At 43.4% G+C, this 24,798-nt stretch overlaps 1 protein-coding gene across 3 annotated transcripts in view; it reads left to right on the top strand.

Moving 5' to 3' along the window:
* Positions 1 to 24,798, top strand: part of UTP25 (UTP25 small subunit processor component) — a 1,083,612-nt gene that overhangs the window by 332,935 nt on the left and 725,879 nt on the right. For all 3 annotated transcript variants that reach the window (XM_044061823.1, XM_044061814.1, XM_044061805.1), the window contains exon 4: positions 1,376 to 1,561. In XM_044061823.1, coding sequence (XP_043917758.1) covers positions 1,376 to 1,561 — 186 coding nt within the window. The remainder of the gene's footprint in view (positions 1 to 1,375; positions 1,562 to 24,798) is intronic.

Genomic DNA, 24,798 nt, shown 5'->3' with positions numbered 1-24,798 from the left:
AAGATTGTGAAACACTCTCCTTTTGAGTGATGGATCAACTCAATCGGGTATCTAGCTGATGCTAGTACTATAGTAACTCTGACAAGAGCTTGTTGCAACCATGTGTCCTTTTCTGTACCTGCACTGCAGCCAATGTGGCCTTGTGGAAGAAAGATTTGTAAAAGCTAGTGACTGTACAGTTGGAAAGATTGGTAGTGGTCGTGGTGGTTGAAATTTAGTGAAATTTTTTCCAGAGGTTAATAAATTCTCAGAACAAGCTTTCCTTAGTATGTGTATGTATATGCATGCATGTATTACACATTTTTGTATCTGTTTGTGTATGAGTGCGCACACATACACACACACACACACACACACACACACACACACACACACACACACACACACACACACACACACACACACACACTACCTCATCTTTTAGAGAAGATAAAACTCTTTTAGTAGCTTGGATTAGTAGTTTATCTACTAGACATCTAAGTTAAGTAACTGGACAGGCTAAGTGAGATAAATAGTCCCTATATGTCATTTGAATTTCTGTGACTTGTCAGTACTTGGTGTTTGTTTACTTACCTGCCATTCTCATTTTCAGAAAAGTGTGAGCTACCTGTTTCTTACTACTAGAACTGCCAAGAGTTTAAGACTATATAGTCATAGTCTCTAGTCTGTTGTGTCCTCATAGCTTGATAGCGCAAATGTCAGTTGTATTGAAAAACTGCATGATGTGTTGCTAGTGGTGATGGAGAGGGTTAGTTAGTGTTGTGGTGGAAGATGACTAATATAGATAGGCAAACATCATTTAATGCCTTGCATGTTAGACTATAATCACTGTTTTCAGTTGCTTTTATCAATGATTTTGTAATTTATGTTGTAAAACTTTATTAACTGATTGTTGAATTACATTGTTTACTTTGATTGTCCTTGCCTGTTCTCACAGACCTGTGTCCTTGCCTGTTCTCACAGACCTGGGTCATAACTGAAGATTGTGTTTGGACCAGTCTACTTATCCATTGAAAAAGTGCAAGTAAATTGATGCCATGCAGTGGCACTGTGTTCACCATACAGCTGCCTTTTTATGAATATTTTCAAACATTTATGGATGCATTTATTTTTATTTATCATTATTTGTGTATCTTTTTCAGGGATGGTTTTAAAATGCAGTCCAATGCCTGATGTATTCATTATATTTAAACAGGCTTTTAGAATCTGTTAGTCACTTGCATCTTTTTACACAGTGATGTTCCAGCAGCATGATTATTGGGGTGTGAGGCACACTTTTATTTACCTATAAGGTACACTTGTTGCTGATCTTAAGTATTTTCTGCATGTTGGAATAGTCAGTTATTGTGCAAAAATTATATTTCTACATGTTTAGGCCAGAAGAGGGAGGATCAGCATGAGCCCACTGATGCCAAAATTGCAAGTGGTGTTGAAGAGGTAGTAGCGGACGAATTCACTGATTCTAAGCACGAATCTGCTTTTAGTTTGGAAACCAATTTCGTTGAACATGATCGCCTTGATCTCAGAGATGACCAGAGTGTAGCTGCTATTGGGGATTCCGGTGAGTGAATGATGGCTTTTATTTCTCTAACCAACTTATTCTGCAACATGTCTCGGGGCATATGCTCCAACTCATTTTATTTGACTTCTGCACAAAGTTTTTCTCTGTGTGACTTCTAAGCAGTTGCTGAGGAATTATGCTGATAACTGCAGTTTTTGGATAGTACAACCAGCAGAAGTTTGTTTGATGACTTGTATTTTAGTATTCTCCACCTAGATTTATTTTATGCAGTTGGCTGCTTTTATTTTGTTCTGTCATCATATATTTACTTATTCCCTTGTTGTCTTTCAGAATGAATGAAATATTTTTTCTGAAACCTGAGATTCAGTGCTCACCTTCCCTTGCTTAAAGTCAAGGTATGGGATTGGCACCGCTGTGTGATCTGTGTTACCAGTCCATCCCCCTGGCAATAAAAAGCTGATATTCTATAACCTTGCAACATTTTTAAAATATCTTATGCAGATATATTCTTTTTTTTTTTTTTTTAAGGACTATAAACCTGGAAATCTTGTGTAAATTAGGACATCCTAGCATCCTACATCACATTTAGTATCCGGTGCATGGCTTTTTAGGCTTGTCGTTACTATTTTCATATAGTCAGTAACAAGCATAGCTAGTTTGGGAAGCAGGGCTAGACTTAAAAAGGCCCCCTTGGGTTGTTAGCCTAATAAGTCATCTATGAACCTGTATGCTGTCTAAAAACCTGTATGCTGTCTAAAATGGGAGATTTGGTGATGTGGATTATATATATTTGTAAGACAGAATGTTTAACCAGATGCTTACAGAAATTAGCACACACTGCTTTCATTTCATGATTTTTGTTCGTCTTTATCTCATGATCACAAGTTGGTTTCTGTTTATTACTTTGGTTATATGTGCTTACCTTTCAAGTTTTCTACATTGCTTTTGGACTGACTGCATGTCAGAGGAGGAAGGGGTGGGGCACATGACTTGGGAGTGGGTGAGTGATTCACTGAACCACCAGTTGATGGGTAGCCTTCCTTGAACAAGCAGTGGGAGCACACTTGTGAAAAAAGAAGGGCTTGTGCCCCCCACCACCACCACCACCACTGTGATGCAAGTCATGTGTCTCCCTGCCTTGGTGTATGAGTTTAGGCTAAGATAAAATGCCTCATAGCCAGGATACTTTGCAAGGACACAAGCAATTGTTACAGCTGCCTGAATGATGGTTCCCTTCTGATGGCTGTCACCATAGTGGAGACTGAAATGATCCCTACTATTAGGGAGTGAATAGGCTTGGGTCTGATCGGGTGAACTTGATAAGCCAGCAGGCATGAGGGCAAAATGATTTAGAAAAATATTGCTTCTGTAGTCACTGACAGAAGTATTAACAAACAAGTGAAACAGACTGTACTGCAAACAAGCTAAGAGACATTATTTCTTTGCAGCTAGTAATAGTAACAAAGAAATGTGCAACATCTTAAAATTATTGCTGGGAGAGAAGTAGCATATAACATTTTGCTGTTGATTAAAATTATCCTGCTTTCACGAGCGCTTCAGATATGCACTTATAAGAGTTTATATCACTAAAATTAAAAAAAAAATGAAAAAGATGATCATGGGGAACACCTTACTGTATTTTGCTGTAGGTTAAAAAAAAAAAAAACATTAATAGCTGTACCAAATATTATGAAACTGATTTTACCTGACCTGAACAGGTTTTGATCATGGGTAAACAAAACAAAGACTTTTCTCATTGATAAGAAATAACGTATATCATTTTCTAAGTAGCTATCGTAGTGACAACGTTTGATGATAGAATAGTAGAATGGTTGCAGAAAAGGAAATTTATATCATATCACTACATTTAACTAAAGGTAGCAAATACATGAGCATTATCTTGATATGTTCTCTTGAGGTTGAGAAATGAGTGCAGTAGACAAGGGTCAGAAGCATTAGCAATTGTTTACCAGACATGATAATTAAGCAGCATTAAATCAAATGAAAAATACATTGCTTTCATGTGCACAATCAGAAGTGCTACCAAACATTTACATTAAGTATTTTCTTTCTTAAGATTATATTCACTTGAGAAGCAGTATACAGCATTTTTGCTGCATTACTTTTACAGGCGCTTTCAGTGGCACTAACCAAACATTTAAAGCTTAAGCAGTTTGCTGCCCATCATACTAAAAAGTTTGTTAGCTTACATTGACAACACAATGTCTTTATTCATACTGTGCTATACTTATCTTCCCTTTTCATCATTTTAGCCATCTTTTTCTGAATCATATGGTCATATGTCCCTCTTCAGGTAATGACTCCAGTGCACTCATTGTTTACAAATAGACCCCTTTCACTAGCCTTTGCTGAAAAAGACTGACCTCCAGTTCTTTGGAATTATTACTACATACTGTGCACTTGCATTCTATGATGAGTTTTGTCATTGCTGTACTACATTGTTCAAAAATAGTTCATCTCTGGGAAAACACCCCAGTAGCTATGGAATTTCAACGGAAGTGTGGAAACAGAAGGAACAGGAGATAGTAAAAGACTGGGAGGAGATGTGCCATAACATTGAAGGAAGTTGTCGTGGTAGTTATACCAAAGGAGGGAAAAGATCCCCTTGATCCAGGGTCATACAGACTTATTTTGATTCTGAATCATGATTATAAAATGTTAATGAAAAAATTCCCATAAAATGGATTTAAAGATTGTAGATAAACATTTGACAGTATTAGCAGAACCTTTATGATTCAAAAGGATTCATTGGACAATAATCATATATTTCTATTATTAGGTTTTGATGATGAAAAAATGTTTGCCAAAGTGTATGAAGAGATCTTTTGAGGCATGTTGGTTACCACAAACATAGGCGACATTAATATTTAATATCACCAGAGGAGTTCAAGCCAGAGTGAAGTGTGGTGATGAGCTGTATGAAACATTTATGTTTATCTGAGGAACTAGGCAGGGATGTCAAGGGGTACCCACTTTTAATGTTAATTTTTACTTTATATTTAGAACCACTAGCCAAAAGCATAACATAGTCAAAGTTAATTGTCTATACTAATGACAAAATAGCCCCTTTTAGGCAATATAATATATCTTGCCAGTCTGGAAGATAGTATAAAAATTATATTTGATGAACTGAAATGTTTTAATACTGTAAGAGAATATAAAGTAAATGAAGCAAAAACAAAGAATATAGTAATGATTTATGCCCCCTTTTGTGAAGTAATGACAAAACATGCAGTACTTGGGTTTTGGCTGAAATGGGATGCTGAGCAATCAGCTAAGGAAGTGTGGGAAGAAATTATTCAAAAGATTATAAGTAAGATAAGACTATGGGAGTTATTCTTTGTAGGTACTGGTGATAAGATACAAGTTATTACGATGATTTTGGTCTCACTGGGTCTTTATGTAGGTCAGTCTTATATGTATCAACCGAAAAAAAAAAGAAAGTCATGGAAGATTATAAAACAGGAAATTCAAGGAGTTACTTGGGGATAGGAAAAGATAAGGCAGTGGGAAGAACTGTACTGACTAAGGGCAAGGTGGTTTGAGACTTTCTGATTTGGAAGCATACTATAAGGCCACGCAACTTAGATTATTATATTTGATTCCAGATATGAATATATGCCTAAATAGAGGCACATTGGTAGGCATATTGCCCAGTGAGGTAGTGACAGGATCACACATGCAGATTTGAGATATCTAGAAAAGGAATATAAAGAGCCCTATGTGCAGCCTCCAATATAAAGTATTAAGCAGTTTTGTTAAAGGAGCGGCCACGGTGGTGCAGCGGTTAGCGTTGCTGCCTCACAGCAAGAGGTTCTCTGGTTCGATTCTCGGCTGGGGTGCCTTCTGTGCGGAGTCTGCATGTCCTCCCTGTGGTCGCGTGGGTTTCCTCTGGGTGCTCCGGTTTCCTCCCACATCCCAAAGACATGCAGTAGGTGGATTGGACACTATAAATTGGCCCTAGGTGTGAGTGTGTGCATTTGTGTGCCTTCTGTGGAAGGTTGGGCACCGGGCTGGCAACTCGACACTGTAAAACTCCACTGCCAATCATGAGCAGACAGATGATCCGCTGTGGTGACCCCTAACCGGGAAAAGCTGAAAGAAGAAGTTGTTAAAGGAAATTAGATATTGGCAAAATGGAATAACACCAAGTATATTATACTGTGTATAGTAATAAGAAAGACAAAAAAGAAAAGGTAATTATCATTTGGAGAACAAAGATCTGAGAACCAAGATTTTATGAACAGACAGTAAAAGGAGATGAGGTAGTGAAATGACATTAAGCTAGACACATTTCTGAGTTGTCTAACTCAGATCAGCTTGCATATACATGTCTAATGTTAAAGTATAAAGATGATATGTGGAGGTTGGATAGGAATTTTGTTCAACCATGAATAATAGACTATAACTGAGGCCAGAATAGATATGACAGCCAGAAAAAGGGGTATTAAGTAGGATATGTAAAGTAATATTACATTTGAGAAGACAGTAGAATATAAAGGTAAAAAATGGCATGGAGTGAATGATTTAAAAAGATATTACAGATGATTGATGGAGGGAAATATGTCTTAACCCCAGATATGCAACTAAATTGAGAACATTTAGAACTTTTGCACAGAAATGCTTGTACAAATTTTTCTCTACCCCTAAAAGAAATGAAAAAATTTCCCATGGACAAGAGGCATATGTTGGAGATGTGATGGTTCAGAAAGAGGTTAATGGGAGCATATATTTTGGGACTGCACTGGTAGTTTGTTCTATGTCAATGTACCCTTCAAGCTCTTTTTTATACTTGAAAGAGAATTTAACCTTAGTTCATAGGTTCATAGGTTCATAGGTTAGTAGTACTACCTTTGCCCTTGCAGGCAGCCCAGCCAATGGCCAGCCTATCTCTGAGACTCAAACCCTGCACCTTGTGTTTGTAAGGCAAACACCTTAACCATTAGGCCACCCTCCCAACCCTCCTACACCCTTAGTGTAGAGCTGTTTCTGTTGAGTTGGTGTAAAATAGCATTTGCTAAAGAGATGAAAGTGATGCTAACTTTAATGTTGATAATAGCTAAGAAAGCTGTAACTATAAAATGGAAAACCAAAGCCAGATCATCAGTAAGAGACATGAGAAAAAAAAGTTGATTACAAAGACTAAAAAATATGGAACTGCGTATCATGGATCAGAAAAATAACTCCATAAATAAAGCTGTATGGGATTCTTTAGTGGAAATTGAGCTTGAAGGGGACATTGGGATAGAACAAACTACCTAAGATGTATGTCTGTTTATTAAGGTGTGCATTACAAAGTGAGAAGTCACTGATCTAGTTGTTAAGATTTGTAATATAGTGAAAATAAAACAATATGTTTATTAATTCTTGATTTCAGTAGTTTGTGTGTTTAACTGTTTTTTTAAGGAGCAATATATAATCAAATTTGGGATTAAGATTAGATAAAATTATTGTTTGCGATATTTGGGTCTACATACTTAACACTGGCAAGTTAGTTAAAGTAGAATGTAAGCACTGGTTGTTTGAAAGAAGGCTAGTTTATTAGTACTGTGTAAGTATATAGCTATAAAATGATTGTATCAGCAATCAGTGTCACAATAAAGTGTGCCATGTTTGGGGTTTCCACAGTATGTAATTAAAATGGTGTAATAAAGCATTTATTCCAGAGGTTGAGGGTCTTCCTACGCTTAAGGGTGCTAGATTCAGTGAGATGCTGCAACAGCCCCCAACACAAGTGTCTGCTTTCACTGAAACCTTTCGCATTTTCCTTTCAGAGGCTGGCATATTTCTGGCAGTTGATATCGTATGTCCTCCTGAGCTGAATCCCTTCAGGTTGTCAATCTGGACATCTTCACACAGCCAAGTGATTCAAACACTAATATTGTTGTAATTAAAGGATAGTGAGGCATCCACTTGGTTCTGATTTGTGAGGAAACCGTTTGTTCCTGGACTGAGGTCTCAGCCACCCACACATTTTATGGTCTCCAGGATAATCATGATTCCTAAGCTCAGGGCTGTCTCATTTAAACATAAGCAGATATCTACCATCTTGCTTCAGCAGCTTGTTATGTGGGTCCTTTTCCCAAACTTCATATTAAGTTCCTTTCCATGACTTAATAAAGCTTGCTCAGGATTTTGTCTTTTGCTTAAAGAATGCCCAGCCATCTTTTGAAAATGAATTTGTTATGGGCTTCCCCCTCCAAATAAAAGGATTCTCCCCTTCTCAGAATTTGTATCGGATCAGATGTCCATCCCCTGGTTTGTTCTTGACAGTAAGGAGACCGTGTCCTCTGCATCCTCTGTAGAAGATATTGCATTTGGATGCATCCTTTGCAGAATGAAGAACTACTTCAGATGGGAGGCCAAGGAATTCACTCCAGTCCTGATTAGATACAGGGAGCTCCTGGGTGTACCAATGCCTAAACAATTTGCCATTTACTTCAGTAGCTAAAGCCCTGACTGGTGCATTTGCTGACATGTTTTTGGTGGCGGTTCTTTGTTCCTAGAAATTCTGCATATTTTTTACTGGATGGAGGATTCCTCTGTTAACTGCATTTCTTTTCCTTTCCCTTTTTGTCTTGCTGTATCTGTTCCTCCCCTCCTTTTTGTTTTTTTCTCAGTAAGGCTCAATCCCTTTCCACCATCCCTAAGTAATCTTTCCAGAACCACTACTCAGTTGCCATTACCCTGCTTTCCATTTCTGCTCTTTTTCTGTCCTCCTGAATCTGCAACTTTTCTCTAACCTTTCTTTCTCCCCAAATCCTCTCTTACATTGCTGTGAGTTCATAGGATCGTAGGAGATTACTAGGCTATCGACCCTTAGGTCATTTTAAGTCTAGCCGTTTCACCCCAATGTAATACCATACAACTGTTAGTCAATACCCAAGATTGCATTTAGTGATGACTGCCCATGTCCAGGAGGGTTGTGGGTACTATCCCCAGTAAGAATTTGTGGTGCCCCATCCACTTGTCCAGATTCCTCTTGAACATTGTCGTAGAGGTGCTCTGTTTCACATAAATTAGTAGCCTGTTCCAAAGATGTGGCAGTTGCTGGGAGATAAATCTGTCTCTCTAGCATGTCCTATTTAAGTTGCAGGCCATATTTAATTCCCTAGAACAGGTAGCCCTAGACTCATTTGATTTATGGATATGCAGTAAGTTCATTAGGTTTGGGTCTTGGATTGCTCTGTAGGCCAGTCATAAGTCTCCCCTAAGAAGTCTATACAATATGGAGTATAGTGACAGGGACTTTAGTTGGGCTGTGTAAGGTGCATGCTGGATCCCCTTGGTCTGAGGTCTCTCTCTAATTGCTGTAGGTGCGTAGTATAGTACATGCCGAATGGGGCAGTATACTCAATTATGGGCTGGATAAGTGCCGAGTATGGGGGGGTTATAGCTTCATTTGCTGTCGAGGTGATGCCTTTACTAATCAGATGTGCTATGTGGAAAGCTTTCCTTATTACGGTAGACGTGGTGCTCGAAGTTAAGGTCGCAGTCAACCTGTGATCCCAGTTCTGTTACCACTTCATGGGTACTTAGGCTGCTGTTGATTTGATAGTGTGAAGGGACATTGTTTGTGATGAAGGGAGTGATGCATTTCTTTGCATTCAGTCTGAGACTGTGACTAATGCATCGTTATTTGGTCTACTTGAGACCCTCCAGGAGTATACTGACATCATTTGGAGATTCAGTGATTGCACCTAATTGCAGTCGTCTGCAAACTTGGTCAGCCACAACCCCTTAGTTTTTACCTGAAATTCTGAGGTGTATACCAAACAATAGGGGGCCCAGCACTGACCCCTGTGGCACCCTGCTGGTAACTGATCTGCTGGTTGATGTGGAGTCACCCACTTTGATGATATGTGTCCGGTTTGTGAGCCAGTTGGCAACTCGTCTTACAAAGAAGGGGTTTATATTATGTTTGCTAAGTTTATCTGTAATGCCTGAATGTGGGATTGTGTTAAAAGCCTTTGCCAAGTCAAGGTGTGCTGTGTGCACAGATTTGCCCTCATCAATGGCCTTGGTCACACTTCAAAGAAGTCCACCAGATTTAACAGGCAGGATCTGCCCCTCACAAAGCCAAATTGGGTAGGATCCACGGTTTGGAGGTCACCTATGTCTTTATTTATAAGATCAATAATGATATGTTCCATGGCCTTACATATGAGGATGGTCAGGCTTATGGGTCTGTAATTCCCTGGGTCTGTTGTTAGGCCACCTTTGTGGAGGTGAATAACTGTAGCTGTTCTCCATTCAGCAGGAACAAAGCTTGAGGGTAGGCTATGATTGAAAATGATACTTAGTGGTGGTGCTAGTTCGTGTTTTAGCCTGTTTAGGGATAGCCTGGGATGTCATCTGTTCTCATCGAGGCTGTGTTTTTTGCCAGTGATAGGGCTTTGAGGACCTGCTCTTCAGATATGTAAGGTGGAGGAAAGTTTGGGAGAGTGTTTGTTGTAAGTTAGGAGGGGATAAGGGAGTGAAATTTTTGCCAAATCTATCTGCTAGCATGTTTGCTATGTCTGTGGGGTCAGTGCGTTTGTGTGATACCATTGGCTACTAGTTCTGCACATGCTTGGGTCCTATCCTTTAGGTTACGTACGTAGCTGTAAAAGTCCTTATGGTTATCCTTAGCAATACTTGCTAGGTTTCTGTCAAAGGAGCTCTTGGAGGATTTGATAATTTGAGTTTATTTGCGTGTTGAGGCTGTGGAGGGTGCTTTTCCATTGTTGGGCCCTTGCATTTGTTTTCTTGGACAGCAACGTTTTTCATTTATTGTAAAGTTTGTTGATGCTGGATGTACACCATGACAGCTTGTTTTTACTTGGGGCTCTGGCTTTGATTCTTTGTGGTACATCCGAGTTTATACACTTATGCAAGTGATTGTACAGGGCTTTAGTGTAAGCTTTGGCATAGTTACTACTTCCAGCTTGGGGTGGGGCTCAGAATGCATTTATACCTTCACCTAGGAGGGTATAGTTTGTCTTGGTGAAGTTTTTTGTTTGATTTCACCCTTTGTGAGTACTGATGTTGGTGTCAAGTCGAAGGTGACTGATTTGTGGTCCGTTTTAACTAATGAGAGTCCAACAGCTGCAGCAGTGCACCTGTTTCACATGTTGGTGAGGCCCAAATCTAGAATGGTTGATGTTCTTTGTGTTTCACTGTTGCAGTCATCACATTTGGGTTATCCCTGCCAGGTTAGCCCTCGGCCGGCCCGAATACTAGAGACTTAGTATTTTTGCATCGGTTGCTGTTGCTTGAGGACTGACGTCAGGTCGTTGGTAGTATAAAGTAAGGCAGCCAACGTCATTACATCTGTCTTTCTTGCCATGGAGCCCAAAGCAGAAGCAGTTTGCATGAGTGCCGGTTGGCTGCTACCTGAGTTTTCATCTACCAGATTGAAGTTGAAGTCTTCTAAAGCTAAGTACCCCATTGGGGATCCTTTTTTCTTGCACTAACTGATGTCAGAAAAAGTTAATAATTGTCTTGCCTGTGGAAAACAAATACCACACCGAGACTTCAACTCTTAGTGCGTCACTTGTTTAGGCCCAGACCATGACGTCCCTCATTGTCACTAATTGCGCTTTGTTCAACTCCAGAACTGTCCGTCGTCAGGCCCCTATTGTTGCCAGATATTTTCGCTTACAGTCCTCAAATTCTGATATGGCTTCAGTAAGCCATACGACAGCAGATCTTCCGAAAAAAACATAGACCGAGACAAACTGAAGGATTTCTTGCAGGTCCCAGCCCCCTAGGTTCAGCAGGCATTATCCCTCCAAACACTGGCCCTTTCCTGCTCCCAGTAAACCGGCCCAGCCTAGGCCTCATGGAAGCAGACCCCCCAGACCTAACCGATATCAGAAAAAGTTAATAATTGTCTCGCCTGTTAAAACAAATACCACACAGAGACTTAGACTCCTACTGCGTCACTTGTTTAGGCCCAAACCACGATGTCCCTCGCTGTCGCTTCTATGCTTTGTTCAATGCCAGAACTAGATGGGAAGTGAATTTATCTCTAAATAGATTGAAACATCGCCTCCTTTGGTTTTCACATGTTCGTTCTGCAGTCTAAAGGTGTGGAAGGGATTGTAGCCTTGCAGGGCTGGTGTACTTTCTGAGTCCTTAAACCAGGTTTTTGTGACTCCACAGAAATCTGCATCTTCTAGTGAGAGAAGTGCTTCCAGGGAGTGCAGTTTTTGGTTTAAGCTCCTAGCATTTAGCAGCATGACACTTATTTTGTTCTGACTATTTAATTTCGCGTTGGTAATATTGTTTTCGAGACCTTGCCTAAAAAATGCACTCTGTGGGAGGCAAGAGCCTTTGCCAGCAGCCAAAAGCCTAGGGGTGCCAAGTTCCAACCGTCTATAGTAAAACAGCGAGGTTTGTTGACCATGGCTTCCCAAACTGACAGAACTGGATCCCCTTTGAATGACACCAAAATCTGAGCCAATTATTGAACTCAACATTTATTTTTTGTTTATACTGTGGCATCATTCTAGGTGAGGGTAGTATGCTGCTCAAGGCTATGGACATACCTTTCTGGGAACACATACTCAGAAAGCTCAACCTTGTGTCTCTTCATGTAGTCCAATGAGGTACATCTTGGGTCATTCACACCAACATGAACTGTGACAGAGTCACAACGGTACTTGTTGCTGAGAGACCTGAGGTCATGCGTGATTTGATGAATCCTGGCTGTGGTATTCCCCCCCCATCAATGTGCCTTTAATGCGTTCCCACTAGTGTCACCCTTTCTCAGCTCTATCAGTCTCTGCACTTATTTCTTGCTGTCTTGGCCTCTCCACTTCCAACTTGCTTGTCACCATCCAGTCCCCTCTACCCCTCTACTCAACCTGCATTAGAACTGATGCGTGGTCTGAGATGTCTCTTTCCTGCATCTCTCTTGCTTTAACTTCCCTGTTAAGTTTTTCCCCCCTTACATTCTGTTTAACATGCTGGTTGTATTGTTCCACAACCTCCCCCCAGCCTTGTTTTCTTCAAAGCCTTGTTTTATTTTCATCTTATATTCATGTTTTCTAAAGAATTTGTCCCTGTCTGGCTCTGTAGTTACACTGAAGATCCCTTCTTTGATCTCTTGCTATGCCCATTCCTCAAAGAATTTTGATTAGAACTTCCCCTCATCCTTATTCAGCATCTACATGTTCTGTATTCTCCATCTTTTACCATTCAGTCTCCATACAACCCAGTGTCCTTGACAGCTTTTCTTTATTTCTTTTGCTGTTGTAGTTCTTTCCTGAACAGTATTGCCACTTCCCTGTTCCCCTTTCCTACCTTGTTGTCTCCCTCCCCTTTGGGGTACTCTGTAGACAATATCTTCTCTCCCTGTCTCTCCTGTACTGTAGTTTCTTGCAGAAATAATGCATGTATCCCATCTTAGCCTTTTTAAGTTGTCCTGGACTTTTCATTCTCTTGATGAGGTGTGATACTCCTGAGTTTCATGTTACCAAGTTAACCTTTACTTAGAGTTCTCCAGCCATCCCCCCCGCTTCCCACTAACCACTACTTCCTACATCATTTATCCCCTTCTTTTTTATTGAGCCCCTATTTCACTTAGCATGCTTAAGGTTTCATCTTGTTGCATGTGTTAGTGTCCCAGTTTATTGTGCATATTACAGTCATTGTCTCTTCTTTTCCTTTCCTCACCCTTTCTCAGTTGAACTTTTGAATGCTGTGATGAATGAGTAAAGGGTTTATCTTCTATTTAAATATCCCTCATCCCTTTTGTAATCCTTTCTTTGCTATCAGTGTTGGTGTCTTCTCCTTATCGAGCTTTCTGCTGCATTTGTTTGTTCATCTGCATTATGCAGCCCTCTGGGTTGCTGTTCTTTTGCTGATTTATCCTCTGTTTTGGATTCAGTTTTGTTTTTATTTCACTTCCAAAGCTCTCTGTGCTTGCTCTCTTTTCTACTCTTCCCATTGTAGACTGCCCTCTGTGTGACCAGGGCTCCCTTTTCTGCATTGCTTCTCTCCTCTTGTCCTCCTTTTCTTCTGATTTCTTTGCTCCTGTGTAGCGTCCGGAATATTGTTTTTTCCAACGCCAACTAATCCAAACCCAAAATTGTCCAAAAAAAAGAGTATTCGAGTCTCCTGTGCTATTCCTTATGCTTTCCCTTACTCTTCTAGGTTGCCATCTTCTTTCTCTGTGATTTCTTTCATTGTTCCTGCTTCTGTCACTGATCCTTCCCCTCTTTTCATTCTTTTTGACTAGTTTGTATGTCTCTCTCTCTGTCTGTCCCTGTCGGGTTTTCTCCTCTCTCTTTCCCTGTCGGGTTTTCTCCTCTCCCGTCATTCTCTTTGTGCTTCTGGGTAGCATTGGTTCATTTACATCTTTGTTTGCTGTTGTGCTTCCTTCTGGTCCTACATTACCTCACATTCCTGACACTTCGTATTTATTTCATTTTTCTATTGGTGCTTCTACTTCAGATGTTGTGTGTGCAATCTGCGACCCCCCCCACCCCAAACACACACACACACACACACACACACACACACACACACACACACACACACACACACACACACACACACACACACACTATTGGTCTGCACAGGTTCTGCTGCCACTCCATGGTTGCTTGAACCTCTTGGATTGCCATTTTCACCCTGGATAGTTTTTAGTTTTTTTTTGTCTCCTCTTCTTTGGAAAAGCTGACTGCTTACCTCAGGATTTTAAGACTTCCTGGGGTATTTTTTTTAAATAAAAAACATCTTTATTAAATTAGCACTTGTGCCATAGGCAATCCTTCATTTATATAAGTGAAAATAAATCGCATTAATAAAATCCCAGCTGCAAGCATTTTACATCACAAGTCCTAGTAACGCAATGCAAATTGCAAACATTATACATCACTTATAATGTACCTGATCATTATCAGTCAAACATTACATAGCTCAAGTCCCAACTTCTTTTAAACCTCATTCCTCCCCTGTATGTATTGTTCCCATAATTTCCATTTTTCCTATGTAATTTGCTCCTACGCTTTTTTAGAGGTCTCAGTTCCAGTTGTTTTACCTCTGTTACTATATTCTCTGCTTCTAGTACAGTTGGTTTAGAATTTGATTTCCATTTTGTAGTAACTGCTTTTTTGGCAGCCACCATAATTAGACTCTGAAAGGCCTTACTGTGTCAAGGCAATTGTGATCCTGTATCGTAGGTCAGAAAAATAATTTCCCTAGTTACATCAATTTGCTCACCCAGCATCCCCTTACAGAGTAGTCTGCAGGGAATCTTTAACGTCAGTCAACTTATTATACTCCCAGAAAATATATTCCCACTTACCTCTTTCTTTCCCATAACACCTCCAACATTTGCTGTCTACCTGAGGAAAAATTTTCTGGATTCTACGTGGGGTATAAAAATATCTGTGTAAACATTTCCAAGCAAAAATCCTAAATCTTCTAGCTGTTGTTGCATATTCGGGAGACATACATATATCCCCCCATTGTTTCTTTGTGAATTGCTTATCCAATCTCTCTTCTCAATCCTTTCTAGCCTCCTCTGATTGATTCTTATAATTAGCATGCAATATTTTATATGCTGTACTAATTATTCCATTTTTAATGGCAGTTTCTGTTCTAGATTCTACTAAATCTTCTACTAGTGCTGATCTTTCATTTAGGACCCCTCTGTTTCATTCTCTTCACCTATACTCTGATATCAATCCTTGATAGGGAAGGCAGTCTATAGCCTGCAGTCCAAATAAATGCTTGACACTTTCCCATTCTATTACCTTTCCCTCTGTAGTTGTTTGCTCCCAGTGCCTTGGTTCCTTTGCCAGTTTTCTCCAATAAATTCCAGCTCCCTCTTGCCTGCTGTCTGTATCCCTAATTGCAGTCATCCCTATCAGCAGAATCTCCTTTCTCCATTCCCATGTTGGTGTAGTTCTTAGAATACTTTCTGCTACTTTATAAAATAATATTTTGTGTGGTTATTATTATTCTCCTTAAAGGTCTGCACCCACAATCTCAGTCTTTCTTGTTTCTTGAGCTTCCTCCCATTTTACCATAATCCCTTTCCACTTTGAGTTTGTTTTCTGCTTGTGCTATCTATAGGAGCCTTCAAATCGGGTAATACCAATCTGCCTTGTTCTATTGGAAGGATCTGCTTTTCCCACTTGATTCTTGCCATCTTCCCCTCCCAGATAAAATCCTTCAGCTCTTAATTAGCTGCTATCCACAACTTCTGCTCTGGTTGATAAAAAATATGCCTGACCTGTGCATAAGACTAAAGGGACTAAAGACATTTTAACTGCTTATATCTTACTATCAATATCCTTACACCAGAGCTTCCATTTTCTCAATTTTTGTATTATCTTTTGTTTAGTCTTTTCCCACATATCTTTAGCTGCCACACCAGAAACTCCTAAATACATCATTTTATCATATCTCCATAAATATAGACATTGCTGAACCAATTCATATGTGGGTGCATAATTTACCACTATTGCCTTTGTTTTAGCTTCATTAATTTTATATCCAGAAAAATTTGAAACTGTCTCAAAATGTTTCACAACACTGTAATGTCCTTTTCTGGTTTTGTCAGGTATAAAATAATGACAAAACACTAACTGCATCATAGAAACTCAAACTTATCGAAACCACAAAATGATGTACTAGAATGATAGCAGCTCGAAACTATAATATTTTTAGCTCTTACATTCTTGGTTTGTTTAGAACTTCATCAGAAAATAAATTTAAAACCAAAGTCATAGGATGTCATACAGTAAATCAAAAACTTGAATCATTTTATCATAGGAAGTTACTAGGCTAATGGCCCTTGGGCTGTTACAAGCCTAGCCGAGTTCTACTATTATTTCCATGATCATCTCATATTGCTGCTGTCCAAGAAGGACACAGGTGGAGCCTCTGGGGTGAATTTATAGATGTTCTTCGTGTTTCACTGTTGCAGTCAATACATTTGGGTTATCTGCCTGCAGGTATCCCCCAGCCGGCCTGAATACCAGAGTCTTGGATTCCTGCTTCGGATGCTGTCTTTTCTTCCATGACGTCAGGTCGTCAGGGGTATAAAACATGCAGCTGACACCATTACATCAGTCTTTCTTGCCGCGTGATGCCCGAAGCAGAAGCAATTCGCAAGTGCCGGTTGTCCGACTCCTGAAATATTTGATCTGAAGTAGGAACTTCATTTGTCAGCAACCTTTGGGATATGGATTCGATCTCGGATCCGAGCTGGCAACTTTTACCACAGCATAGATCCGAGCTCCTAGCTCCTCCCTTTACCCATAATCCCCTGCCAACCCTAACTGACCTCAGATCTAGTTTGCCACGCTTCAAGCCTACAAGCTGGATTTCGAGCTCCTGGCAATTCAGAGTATTTGTGAGAAAAAAACTTAAAAAAATTTTTTGTACTTTTCTTGTGTGATTGTGAAAGTTTGTTTAGGTTCCCTCTTAGATATCTTTTTTTGTAAAATTTTTCCTCCCTACCCTCGCTGGTTCGTAGTGTGTGTTTGTGGTGTGTGTAGGGGCCTAGTGAGTGTGTTTTTCCGTTCAACATGTCGGAGGCCCATAAAGCCATCTTTTCAAAATGCTCCGAGTGTGGCCATAAGCTTTCACCAGCGGATGGCCACACCCGGTGCGTTAGGTGCCTTGGGGTTGAACACCTCTCTTCGGGATGCACGATTTGTGCAGCGTTCAACCCCAGGGCACTTAAGGACCGGAGGTCGAAGCTGATTCTGGCGGGCTTTTTGCCCCTGGACTCTGCTCCGGCCTCCGGTTCTTCGGTGGCCGCTACCCAGCCCTTGGTGGTAGCCACCCCTGCCTCCCTTCCTCCGGTCGGGACTCAACCTCCCGCTTTGGCTCCGGAGGAGAGGGAGGCCTGAAAAACCAAAAGGAAGGAGAAGCACCATAAGCGGCGGGCCGAGGACTCTTCCTCGGCCCTGCCCACCAAGCGGGCTTCTCCATCCAGGGTTTCTGGATCGCCTCCTCCTCGGCTCCGGTCCCCTTGTTTTTCACCGGGACCTGGGGAGGAGGCAGCCCGGTCCCCGTCGAGGTCATCAAGGCATCACTTTAGGTCCGTCTCGGTGGCCTCGTCGAGGTCCACATTTAGTATGTCAGATGCAGACATGGACCGGATGATGAGGAGGTTCATCCAGGCCCAGCTGCAGATGGGAGTGTTCTTGCCCCCCCCCCTCCAGGGGGGAGCTCGACCCCATTTTGGGCCCCAATTGCTCCTTCTCCATCCCGCTTCCCGGGTTCGGAGCATTCGGAGCCGAGCCACGTGGGATCCGGGGGTGTGTCGGAGCCGACAGTACTAGTTACTTCGGCTCCGACTGGTCCCTCGAGTTTGTCGGATCCGACCACTCGGAGCCGTGGGTGGAGCTTCGGATCCGAGGGACTTTGTGTGACTTCGGCTCCGTCCCGGTCGGAGCACATGGGTCCTTCGGATCCGAGGGTCTCAGCCCCGGATCCGGTCCCCGCTTCAGATCAGAGTGGGAGCCGGCTCTCGGAGCCTATTGAGAGTAGCTCCCCCTCGGCTTTCGCGGCAGTGGAGAGGGCACTGTTGAGTGCATCTGGACCCCCGGTCCTGGCTTCGGCTCCTCCCCGCACTCCCTCTCAGCTGGTCCGGGCTCCCATCACCTGGCCTTCGGGATAGCCTGCTTCAGCATCTCTGGGTGTTCCTGCGGAACCTGATATTGCTGGTGAGTCTTCCTCGGACAGCCCCCCCCGAAGAGGTCCCTCACAAAGCCAAGTGTAAGAGGAGGCACATGGACTCCACTGAGTCTCTTACTGAAGATACGGACTTAGATGAAGGGGAAGGCTCCCCAATGTCACCCCCTGAGGATGTCTCCTTTGGAGACATCATGGAGATGCTCAGGATTAGGGGGGGCTGGTCTACCTTCAAGGCTTCCTCCGATGAGTCCGTATTCCTAGAGGCGTTCGAAGCAGGGCCATCTACGTCTTGGGTGTCCCCTCCCCCCGACCCCCTGGTGGACCTTATTTCCACCAGGGCTTGGAAGGAGCCGGACACTGTAGAGCCAGTCCCCAAGCGCCCGGATAGGATCCTGAGTCCCCCTGCTGAAAGAACCCACTGGAGCAGAGGTCCGCCCGTGGATGCCATGTTGGTGGCGGCGGCCACCAAGAGAGAGCTGGCTCAGGAGAGCTCTGCGGTCCACCCGCCGAGTAAGGACTCTCGAGTGATGGACCACCTGGGGAAGCGGGTCTTTAGTTCAGCAACCTTCTCCATGAGAGCACTGAACTATATGGCACATGTCATCCGGATGCAGCGGGATCTAATAAAAGAATATGCTGCATCCCCCCTAGAGTCCATGTCGGAAGGAGACAAGCATCTGTACTCCTCCCGAATGTCTACTCTACGTTCAGTTTCTAACACCTCTATGTGGCTCTTGTCACATGCCACTGAAGGAGCCGCTAGAGCCGGCGGAGCTGGCCTGGTAATCGGGCGTCAGGCCTGGCTTCGACACTGTGATTTCTCGGAATCCTTTAAGGCGTCATTCGCGAATGCCCCCTTTGGTTCTGCACTTTTTGGCAAAACCGTTTGCGACACTTTAGTCCAGAGCGAGAAAGACGGGAAGACGTTGTCTGCTGTTGGAGTCTGCTTCTCTGCTCCCCAGAGGTCCTTTTCTAAGAACCAAAAGGGTCAGAAGAAGATGTTGTTCCGAAAATCGCATCAGTCCCAGTCTGCTCCGGACAACCAGTCCTCTCGTGGCAGAGGAGGACAGGGAGGACGCCGCCCAAGAGGCAGAGGGGGTCCCAGAAACTTTGGGTCCAGGGAACCTTTCGCAGAGAGGCACACGCAGAACCCCTGAGGGGTTGCCCGGCTGCTCCACTCTGGAGGCAGTCGGGGGGCATCTTTCAAAGCACCTAGCAATGTGGGAGTCCATAACAACAGATCGCTGGGTGCTTCGCATCATATCCAGAGGTTACCAAATTCCCTTTATTGTAACCCCCAAAATCAAAAGCCTCCCCGACATACCACCCAATCAGAGGGAGGCAGCTGCTACAGAAATTCAGCAGCTTTTGCAAAAAAGAGCCATCCAACCCATCCCCCCCAGATCAGTTCGGATCGGGCTTTTACTCCAGGTTCTTTCTGGTGCCAAAAAAGATGGGGGACTTGAGACCCATTCTCAATCTCTCACTCTTGAACTTGGCAGTACCCAAAGAAAAGTTCCGAATGGTCACCTTACGATCTATTCTCCCCCTATTACGGGAGAACGATTGGATGTGCTCGATAGACCTCCTAGTGGACAGACGCTCCAGGAGGTTCCTCCGCTTCTGGCTGGGAGCCAGTCACTTTCAGTTCAGGGCCTTCCCTTCGGTCTCACCTCAGCCCCCAGGGTGTTCACCAAAGTCTTGGCGGTCATAGCGGCCCACCTGAGGCTTCAGGGAATTCAGGTCTTTCCGTACCTGGACGACTGGCTCCTCATCGCCCCAACAAGGCATCTGCTCTGTTCAGGCAGGAATTACTTCCTCGACCTTGCTCCACGTCTAGGGTTAACTATCAACATGACCAAATCATCTCTAGTCCCCTCACAAGTAATAGATTTTATAGGGTCGAGATTGGATTCCAGGATAATGCTTGCCTTCTTAACTCCCGATCGGCTTCAGAACCTGAGGTTGCATGTCAAGGCCATTCTCATTCTTCCTGCTCCACCTGCGGAATTGATCCTGAGGGCTCTTGGGTCCATGGCGGTAGCTATTCCTCTACTACCCCTAGCCCGCCTAAATATGAGGGTCCTGCAGTGGACCCTCCAAGTACAATGGTCCCTGTCTCGCAACCCCCTGTCCCATCCTATTCCCCTAAGCAGGGCTTGCAGAGGGCCGCTCATATGGTGGCTCCGGTCCCCGAGTCTCCACACGGGACGACCATTCTCGATGCCTTCCCCCATCACCACAGTGACCACGGACACCTCTTGCCTGGGGGGGGGGCACTATTCAGGCAGAACGGTCCAAGGCACGTGGAATGACACAGAGACCTCTTTGCATATCAATGTCCTAGAGATGAGGGTGGTGCTTTTGACGTTGCAGGCCCTTCACAACCTTCTACCGATTGGGACAATTGCAATACAAACGGACAACATGTCAGTTGTCTGGTACATCAACAAACAGGGGGGAACCAGGTCTTATACCCTTTGTCGCGAGGCCATGAGAGTGTGGGAATGGGCGATTTCCACCAACCGCTTTCTTATTGCAATGCACATTCCGGGACGGTCCAACATCCTAGCAGACAGGCTCAGTCGTTCGATTCTGACTCCATACGAATGGTCTCTCAATCCTCTAGTAGCGAAACAAATATTTGCCCTATGGAGGCAACCCTGTTGCGATCTTTTTGCCTCTCCTTCAAATACCAAATGCAACAGTTACTTCGCTCTAATCCCCCCTCAGAGGGAGTCCCCGAGAGACTCTCTAGTGCATGCTTGGCCTCCCGGTCTCCTTTACGCTTATCCTCCTTTGCCCATGATGCTGAAACTCCTACAGAAAGCCAGTCGGCTGGGGAGCAAAATGATCCTCATTGCCCCATTCTGGCCTCGTCAAACATGGTTCCCGTACCTGTGGTCTCACCGAATTCATCCACCATGGATTCTGGATCCACTCCCGGATCTCATTACCCACCCTCTGGGTCTCCCGGCCCCCAACCTGGTCAACCTAAAGCTGACGGCTTGGTTGCTCCAGTTCCACTCCTGATTAGGACTCCCGGAATCTCCTCACCTGTTAAAGCCATCCTAGTAGCAGCACATAAACCTTCCACCAGAAGAGTCTACCGAAGCAAGTGGAAACGTTTCTCCATCCGGGTGGAGCACCATCACTTGGATCCTTTCACGGCGCCTCTCACGTCGGTTTTGGAGTTATTAACTACCCTTTTTCATCAAGGGGCTAGCTGCTCTACAGTCAAGGTACAACTGGCAGCGATTTCGCATTATCATGTAGGGCATGAATCAGGCCCTCTGATGACTTCCAAGCTTTGTAAAGCTTTCCTCAAGGGTACCTTCCTTCTCATACCTCCAGTCAGGGAGGTAGTACCCCATGAGATTTGTCTTTGGTTCTCCAAGCCTTGACTAGCCCCCCTTTCGAGCCGGCAGCCACGGTTGATCTTAAATATCTCTCTTGGAAAACAGCCTTCTTAGTGGCCATTACTTCAGCTAAAAGGGTCTCTGAACTTCAGGCTCTATGTGTTAAGCCGCCGTATTTATCCTTCCATCCAGATAGAGTTTACCTCAGGATGAATCCGTCCTTTCTGCCTAAGGTGTCTTCGGAAGCTAATATTAATCAATCTATTAATCTTCCCGTGTTCTTTCCCCATTACCAGAACAAAGGAGAATATAAACTGCATTCCTTGGATGTGCACAGACAATTAAGTTTTTATACTCATCGAACTGCTGGTCATAGTTAATCTGACCAGTTGTTTGTCTCCTTTGCCAAAACAAGTTTAGGCAAGTCAATTTCTAAAGTTACACTATCATGGTGGATAGCTAATTGTATCCTCTTAGCGTATCAGAGTTCGGGAAGGCCTGCACCTCAGGGAGTCCGAGCTTATTCTACTAGGGCCGTCGCTGCTTCGGCGGCTTTTAAATCTAGGGTTCCCTTAGATGATATTTGTTCCGCAGCCACTTGGGCCTCATCTCATACCTTTATCAGCCATTACAAACTGGATGTTGTCTCCAGAGGTAGCTCTGCAGTGCTCCGGAATGTTCTTCCATAAAGGCCATCCAGGATTCAGGTAGCTGGGGACTCTGTCCCAAAGGTTGCTGACAAATGAAGTTCCTACTTCAGATTTAGAAGTTATGTACTCACCATAACATTCCATCTGAGTAGGTATCTTCATTTGTCTGCAACCATCCCCCCCTCCTTCCCCCTGACCTATAGGATCTGTCTTGGATAAGCCCCTTCCGGGGCTCAATAACATTGCATATATCGGGCAAACTTGATCTGAGGTCAGTTAGGGTTGGCAGGGGATTATGGGTAAAGGGAGGAGCTAGGAGCTCGGATCTATGCTGTGGTAAAAGTTGCCGGCTCAGATCCGAGATCGGATTCGTATCCCAAAGGTTGCAGACAAATGAAGATACCTACTCAGATGGAACGTTATGGTGAGTACATAAATTTTAATTTTCGAGTTTCAGAACCGAAGTCTTCGAAAAAAGCTAAGTACCCCGTTGGGGATCCTTTTTCTTGCTCTTAACCGATGTCTGTAAAAGTTAACAATTGTCTTACCTGTGGAAAGCAAATACCTCAAAGATTTTCATTCATACTGCATTCCTTGCTTAGGCCCAGACCACGACGTCCCTCGCTGTCGGTTTTGTGCCTTATTCAACCCCCAAACTATTCATCATTGGTCTATTTTCGCAGCAAATTATTTTGGTACTCGGTTTAACTATCCAGAAATGGTTTCGGTAAGCCATCCGACTACCGATATTCCAAAAAAACGTAAGGATAAAGACAGAGACAGACCTCATAGGTCCAAAACTGCTGACGATGCTTCCGTTAAGCTAGTCGCCAGTTCGCCAGTACTCAGTAAGGTGCTTTCGCAGCCCCTGATACCTGCTACTTCAGATTCGCAGGCCTCTACTGAGACCCATTCGGAGTCCGGTATGCCGCGAGATGCTTCTTCGACTATGGAACCTGCGGATGTCTCTACCTTGGATGGGTCTGGAGCCACTGTGCAGGCACTGGCTTCTGAGGGTGTATTCGGGCCTACAGATTTGCATTTAAAACCAATGCCATCTTCTTCATCAAGGCCTAAAACTTGACCCACACCTTGAAAACCATCGTCCAAACCGCATAGTCAAGCCCATATGCCTAAAAAACAAATGCTTAGAATGGCTGAAGACCTTATTACTTTAATTAGGGGAAGCCAACCTTTCCCCTCTAAGAGACCTAGAACTGGTTTTCCTTCTGATCCTTCTGATCAGGATTCAGAAATGTCTGTTTCTTCTGATGACCTGGATTTGCCCTTATCTACCTATGAGGATTCTGATGCAGAGGATTCCATTCCCTCTGCTACCCCTCAAGAAGATTCTTCTTTTGGTGAAACCTTGCATACTCTTAGGGAGCATTTCCACTGGGAAAACCAGGATTACTCTGACTCCAAAAAGAGGCTTAGGGAATTCTTACTCCTCCCTCAACACAGGCCTTTAGCTATCCCTCCTGTTCTGGACATTGTAGATGATGCCTTCCTGGAATTTAGCCTGACCCCAGACACTTTACCTCCAGCTCCCAGAAAACCTGACAGGTATTGCAGAGTACCTGACACTCACAAGTTCCTCTTCAAGAATCCTACTGCGGATCCGGAGACCATTTCCCAAGGACCAAAGGGCATTAAGGCTACGGCTGCCAAAAACCCTACCCCCTCTGATAGAAATTCCAGGGCCTTGGACAGATGGGGTAAGAACGTATACACGTCTGCTACTTTGGCCATTAGGGCCTTAAATTGCCAGTTTCATAAGTATCAGCAGCATATTATGGGACTGCTTAAACAGAAAATGATGTTGATTCCTGAATGTGCTGAACATAAAGTATTTTAGGATTTAATGCATTCTGCTGAACAAGTTGGTAAACATACTTTGCAATGTGGTTTTGACTCTTTAGAAGCATCTTGCAGGGCTGCTGTCACTGGGTCTGTACTTAGAAGGCATGCTTGGCTTAAGGAGCAAAACTTGCTAGATCATGTTAAAGTTAAATTACTGGATGCTCCCTTAAACCAAGATCGCCTGTTTGGCAACAAAGCAGAAGTCCTTAAAAAGATGGAGGAAAAAGCTAAATCTATGCAAACTGTTAAAGATTTCCTGCAAGTACAGCCTCCCAGATTTAGTAGGCATTGGCCTTCTTAGAATTGGTCCTTTCCAGTCTCTTCCAGGCCTTCTCAGTCCAAACCCAGGAACAACAGACCACCTAGGTTACAGTCTCAGGCTACACACAGGCCTAAGCAGTGGGGGGCTCCCACTTAAAAAGCTGGAAGTAGTAAGACACCCCCCCCATGGAAAAATGTCACAATGACTTAACCTTAACCCTTCCAAGCCCTGCTCAACTGCCTGCTCCCTTAGGAGGAAAGATTGCCCTGCATGTAAAAAGCTGGGAACTCATTACCCAGGACAAATGGGTTTTAAATATAGTTTTCCAAGGATACAGATTCCACTTCCACACCTTACCAACCCAAAACGTCCTATCCTGGACCTCTCTATTCTCAACACCTTTTTGGTAATCCCAAAATTCAAAATGATAACACTTTAACAGCTGCTTCCTATGCTAGGCAAAGATGCCTGTTT

Source organism: Protopterus annectens, chromosome 1.part0, assembly GCF_019279795.1.
Source record: "Protopterus annectens isolate FY-2018-M chromosome 1.part0, PAN1.0, whole genome shotgun sequence".
Taxonomy (NCBI): domain Eukaryota; kingdom Metazoa; phylum Chordata; order Ceratodontiformes; family Protopteridae; genus Protopterus; species Protopterus annectens.
The sequence above is the reverse complement of the archived record's forward strand: the minus strand, read 5'-3'. Positions and strand labels throughout refer to the sequence as shown.